This window comes from Caretta caretta, chromosome 3 (assembly GCF_965140235.1).
Source record: "Caretta caretta isolate rCarCar2 chromosome 3, rCarCar1.hap1, whole genome shotgun sequence".
Classification (NCBI taxonomy): Eukaryota; Metazoa; Chordata; order Testudines; family Cheloniidae; genus Caretta; species Caretta caretta.
In genome coordinates, this window is record NC_134208.1 from 47,745,168 (window position 1) to 47,751,630 (window position 6,463).

The 6,463-nt window shown below is 49.5% G+C and overlaps 1 protein-coding gene across 1 annotated transcript; it reads right to left on the bottom strand.

Moving 5' to 3' along the window:
• Positions 1-972: 972 nt before the first annotated feature.
• Positions 973-1,884, bottom strand: LOC125634901 (paraneoplastic antigen Ma1 homolog). The gene has a single exon (XM_048846241.1). The coding sequence runs from the start codon at positions 1,882-1,884 to the stop codon at positions 973-975; it is 912 nt and encodes a 303-aa protein (XP_048702198.1).
• Positions 1,885-6,463: the final 4,579 nt, after the last annotated feature.

Genomic DNA, 6,463 nt, shown 5'->3' on the forward strand with positions numbered 1-6,463 from the left:
CCCAGAAACAACAGGCGGTCCCATTCTTTCAGCAGGAATGGGGGAAATCCCCAAACTGGAAACTATCCCTCCCCAAAGGTCTAGCTTTGGTCTCCTCTTCGGATGGGGGGCCACTGGCTCGCTGGTATGCTGCTTGACATAAAGCGTGCATTGGCAGCTCCTGCAGATAGTTGTTCCCTGCCGTTTCACAGCATTTCCATGCCAATCTCTGGAACTGGTTTGCATTTGTCCCTAGGATTAAAGGCGCATACTCTCTTCCCTTTGTATCTGGGCAGAGCAGTGCCAGTGTTTCTATTTCCTTATTTACCCCCACAACGTTCTTTGGAAACTGGACATTTAACAGGATATATCCCAGATGGGGCAGGAGTCACAGTCAATGCCCCACACTGTCAGGCCAGACAGGGAACGCAAGAGTAAATGCTGCAGGTGTTCTCGGTAGTAAGATTCATAAAGTATGGTGACCTGTGATCCGCTGTCCAGTAATGCCTCACACAATCGTCCTTCTATACGAACGGGTACTATAGCCTGTGGGCCTGCCAGCCCATCTGGGTAACCCCTGTTTGTGTTTTTTTTCTGGGGAGCCTTGGGATTTCAGGGTCTTGGGTTGCTCCTTCCCCAAGCCCTGTTGGTGTTTCCCTGAAGCTCCCTAATGGTTTGCTGCAATCTCTGAGATACCCTTGCATGATCCGTCTTGTTTTGGCAGTCCAAGGCATAGTGACCATCTCTCCCACAGTTGTAACAGAAACCTTCTCGCCAGCTATCAGCCCTCCTGCTACTCTCCCCTCTTGAGGATGGCACAGTAGGTCTCGGAGCCTTCATCATGGCCACTTCTCTGGTCAAATCTCTCAGTGCTGCTGCCACTGATGGGGCCTCTACCATCTCTCCAAGCACTGTGGTGGTATGACTCCCTGCCCTCTTCGGTTGCACCACTGCATCCACTTGCAACAATCGCTCCTCCTCTTCACATATCTCTCAAACGAGCTTGAGGAATGGGGGTGGGTTTTGGGCCTGCTCCCTCAGTTGCAGTTGCCACAACATTAACCCATCTTGTCGGGTGCCCTGACAGATATGGTCTAACCTAGCGGAATCAATGCACTTGGTGGGAATTCCCTTCTTCCGCACTACCTGCTGTAGCAAATCCTCTAGTCTCCTGATGAAATCCGACAATTGTTTGTGGGGCTCCTGATAAGTATGGCAGAAACAATAATACAGGTCATCACTGCTATCAATAGAACCGTAGACACTCTCAAGAGCGGTTAAATAGTCTTGCACTGTGGCAGCTGGTTGGGAATCTTTCAGAGCTCGGACAATTTGCAGGGCAAGTCCCCTCAGACGTTCAAGCACACGTTTCCACTTCTCAGCATCAGAGCATTCCCACTCTTGGACAAGTGGCACCATAAAATCCCTCCCGGTCTCGTAATCATCCTCCCCTGAGGATACAGGTGACACCCCCGAGAAAGAATGTAACCGCTTGTATGGAGCACTTTCATATGCCGGCTTCAATGCATCTTTGAGAGCGTTTCCCAGCTCTTTTGCCCATCCCACCACGCTGAATGCTGCGGGTGTTGGAGCCCCTCCTAATGCCAAAATTAATTCCTCTCTTGTCCGCTTCTCATCCACCATCAGAGCTTGCAATTCCTGCACTAAAGAATCCATCTCAAGTGACACGAGCACACTACTAGGGGACTGCTCTGCCCCCAGAATTGTCCAGGGGATAGCTCCTACTTGCACCTCTTTGGGTACTTTATCAAGATCTGCTTCCTTGGAGTAAGTACATAGTGCTACCATGCCCTTCACTTTGCGGTTGTAAATACGAGTGTGGACCTTCACTCTCCCCAGTATTTCAGCTGCAACTAGGCTCTCCTCAATTTCATTTGGTTCCATCTCTTCTGGGAACCCAACCACCTGCACAGCTTTGGTTCATGGGATTCATGCCCCTCAGCACAGGTCTTCTAGTAATCCCCGCTCCATTTTTTTTTTAAAACTGAGATGAAAGTCACTCAGGAGTTTCTTTGCTCTGTGAAGGAGAGCCCAGGGTGTGTGTGTGTGTGTACACTGCAAAGTCCCCGTACGGGCCACCAAGTGTAACTTTAGCGCCCTCGTGGCCAAGAGGGAGTCTCCTCTGCAGGCAGCTCTGGCCAAGAGATGGTGCGCGCAGGAATGCCACAGGAAAAATTTCTTCCACCCCAAGGGCTCCTGTTCCAAACCCCCCAGAGTGAACACACACATCCACAGGAAAAGTACAGTGGATATAACAAAGAGAGATATTTATTTACAGAGGGATGAGAGGAGAAAAACAAGGGAAGTATAGCAGGAGCAGTAAAACAGGGTTGCATCCAAACCAAGGCCCCACAGGCCCAGTGGTAGCACAGTCTGAAAGGACAGACACCGAGCAATGTGTCTGAGCACAGAGTTCAGGAGTCCTGAGCAAAGTTCCAGTTCAGTGCTGAGTCTTGGGTGCTCCTGGTCATCTTCGGCACCAGTGAACTTTCCCCAACAAACCCCACCGGTGCCCTCTTCTGCCGCTCTCTGCAAAGCTGCATAGAGCGACAACCTCCCCACGTAACTAGCTAGCAGCCTCCCTCCTTATTCCCAGTGCAGAGTCACAAGCCCCAGTACTCACAGCCCCTTGCAGCTCTGGGTGGCAGTGATACTGGGTCCAGCTCCGGCCGTCCTTCTCGGGCGATTCCTCCCTGGCACAGTGCTCCTCCTGGCTCCTGTCCTGGGGTGTACGAGACCGGCCGCCTTGTACTTCCCAGGCTTCAGGCAGGTTCTCTCTGCTTCACTTTGTCCAGAGCCTCCAGGCTGTAGCCCTTCTCTCCCGGGAGCACCAGAGCCACACCCCCAAGTTTCCCTCCTTTCTCTCACTGCTCCCCCTCCCCACTAGGAAAAAGATTTAAAGGGGCCATGCTCTCTAAACCCCAAGGGGTTACACATATAACTTACAGTGCAAAGGTGATACAAATACATAAATGATATGATTATAGCTGGCAAATTATAACATTTTTGCAAGATACCTTACGTGGTATATCTGGCATAACTCATTCCAATTTTACAATATCGGTATTCATAATGTCCTAAAGTGTCACAGCCCCGATAAACTCTATCCTTTTGTCCAGAATAAGGGTGGACTTCTGTACGTTCAGTAAGAGGCCCAATGCACTGAAGGTCAATTGGATGAGACAGATGTCAGCTTCCACTTGAACTCCAGAGAGGCCTTTGACTAGCCAGTCATCGAGATATGGCAATATGTGGACTCCCTTTTTTTCTGAGAAATACTGCTACCACCCACTTATACACTTGGTGAAAACTCACGGGGTGGCTGAGAGGTCGAACAGAAGCACTGTGAACTGATGCTGACTTTGGTTCATTATGAACCTTAGGAAACATCTGTGGCCACAAAAGATCGATATGTGGAAGTATGCTTCTTTTAGATAGAGGGCAGCATACCAGTCCCCGGGATCCAGCGAGGGAATGATGGAAGCAAGGAGACCATGCAGAACTTTAAATTCTTGAGATACCGGTTAAGATGATGATACAAGAGGCTTTTAGCTGTTCTATACTGTGTAAGGAAATCAACAGTACCATAGAAAGCGGTCAGGCCACGCAACTGTAAACAGCCAAAGAGGGGTGGAAAACATTGTAGAAATCACCTCTCCCAATTAACATAACAAATGTGCTGATAGTATCATAATGCTTAAACATGCATAGAAATGAAGTTAGTTTGAGATTTAAGGCTTTTGATAAGTAATCATAATCACAGAATATTAGGGTTGGAAGACATCAGGAGACATCAGGAGGTTACCTAGTCCAATCCACTGCTCAAAGCAGGACCAACACCAACTAAATCATCCCAGCCAGGGCTCTGTCAAGCCAGGCCTTAAAAACCTCTAAGGATGGAGATTCCACCACCTCCCTAGGTAACCCTTTCCAGTGCTTCACCACCCTCCTAGTGAAACAGTGTTTCCGAATATCCAACCTAGACCTCCCAAACTGCAACTTGAGACCATTGCTCCTCGTTCTGTCATCTACCACCACTGAGAACAGCCTCACTCCATCCTCTTTGGAACTCCCCTTCAGGTAATTGAAGGCTGCTATCAAATCCTCCCTCACTCTTCTCTTCTGCAGACAAAATAACCCCAGTTCCCTCAGCCTCTCCTCATAAGTCATGTGTCCCAGCCCCCTAATCATTTTTGTTGCCCTCCGCTGGAGTCTCTCCAATTTGTCCACATCCCTTCTGTAGTAGGGGGACCAAAACTGGATGCAATACTCCAGGTGTGGCCTCACCAGTGCCAAATAGAGGGGACTAATCTTCCCTCGATCTGCTGGCAATGCTCCTACTAATACAATCCAATATGCCATTGGCCTTCTTGGAAACAAGAGCACACTGCTGACTCATATCCAGCTTCTCGTCCACTGTAATCCCCAGGTCCTTTTCTGCAGAACTGCTGCTTAGCCAGTTGGTCCCCAGCCTGTAGCTGGATAATAAATATTGATAGTTTATAGTTTGAAATCCAAAATGGCGACCACAATGATTTTATATTAGAGACCTCAAAATGGAGGATTCAGACTAAATTGACCAAGAGCAGACAGGAGAATAAGGTGAAATAAAGTTCAGCAAGGTGGGGCTCAGCTTACTCCAAAACACCTGAAGGAAGCAGTGAGAAGGAGGTTCTCAACTATGTCCAGCTTGATTGGCTAAGCAGGTATTGCCCCACTGGGGATCTATGCTAATAGCTGGAACTGAGAAAGCAACCAATCAGAAAGGGCCAAAAATCATATACAAGGCAGAGAACTGGCAGGCTTGGGCGTAGGTGTGTGAGTGGAGGAGAGCAAGCAGGAGCAAGACGAGAAGACAGCAGGAGAAGAGCAAGAGTGAGCAGTGGAGAAGGTGACAGCAGCAGTGTGAAAATTGCAGACAAAACAGAAGCACTCTTAAGATGGTATGGAGAGATTATAAAGAAAAATAAGCATAAAATTCCTTTTTAATAATAAGGAATGCATGAGTATGATTGTAAATAAAGCTGAAAGCCTATGTTTGAATGGACTTGTACCCCACCCACTCTGACGGATTAAGCATCACTCATAGAATGTTGGTGCTTAATGTTCTTTAAGGCAGGGGTTCTCCACCTTTTTCTCTCCGACGCCCTCCTCGACAGGCTAGAAGAACTCCAGGGCCCAGCAGGGTAGAGTGGGGCTCGGGGCAGGGGCCTTGGGCATAGGTGTAGTTTGATTTCTATTTGCGGGTGCAGGGGCTTAAGCCACCTCTGCATGGCGGGGTCCAGGGAGGGAGTGCCACCTCCCCCACCGACTCACTTCAGCAGGCCACCCTGCATGTCTGGGTTGGGGGTGCACAACCAAAACGTATAACTCAAAGGAGGGGGGCTTAGCTCAAAAAGTTTGAAACCAGGTTAGATTGTAGAAAGGGGGCAGCTAGGGGCTGCGTGGAGACAAGAGGCAGCTCAAGGTGCAGGCAGGGGTAGCTGGGGCTGTGTGCACACAGGGGGTGATTGTGGGTGCAGGGGTGGGGTAGCTCAAGGTGAAGGGAGGGGGTATGAGGGGCAGTGTGCAGGCAGGGGTGCAGGGAGAACAGTATTAGATGCCGTGCTGGGAGGACTCCCCTGCAGTCCCTGATCCCAGAGAGGTCTGTCAGCCACAAAGCCGGATCCAAAGTTGGGGGTAACAATGGCGCAGGTCTAAAATGGATCTGAGACCACCTTTGGCTTTCAGAATTAGGAAGTAATGGGAATAGAACCCCTTTTCTCTCACATGAAACACAACTTTTTCCATGGCTCCCACCTGAAGGAGGGACTGGACTTCTTGTTCCAACAGATGATTATGAGAAGGGTCCCTCTGGATCTGATACACAGGGGATTGCAATGCCAACCTCAAGCGCCTCATGAAAACAAGTGCTTCGACAATCGCAAGTGTCTGGGCCCAGGTTGAGCGGGACCTGATGAGGAGGATGGGAGAGGAGGTCTGTCCCTGAATCCCCTATTCTTTGTCCTGTCTTGGTCTTACCTAGGTGGCTGAGAGAAGTAGGAGCCTACTTGCTGGGGACTATACTGCTTCCTTGACTCTGCCGGTATGCCAAGTCCCAAGGATTTCAAGGTTTCCAGTCCTTGAGAACATGCAGCCTAGTGTCTGTTTGCTCTGAGAAGAGCGATGATCCCTCAAAACGGGAAGTGCTGAATAGTCTATTGCATCTTGTGAGGGAGCCTTGAGGACTACAAGCAAGAGCTCTGGCACATTGATACCGCTGTAGCCATTGATCTGGCTATAGACCTAGCTGCGTCCAGGGCTGCCTGCAAGGAGACAGGTGCTATGGTTTTCAGGAGTCTTCAGGGAGTAGGTTCTTGAATTTTAACAGGGACTGCCACATATTAAAATCCTAATGACCCAGCAAGGCTTGCTGGTTCGCTATGTGGAGCTGAAAGCCCCCTGTAGAATAAGCCTTCCATCC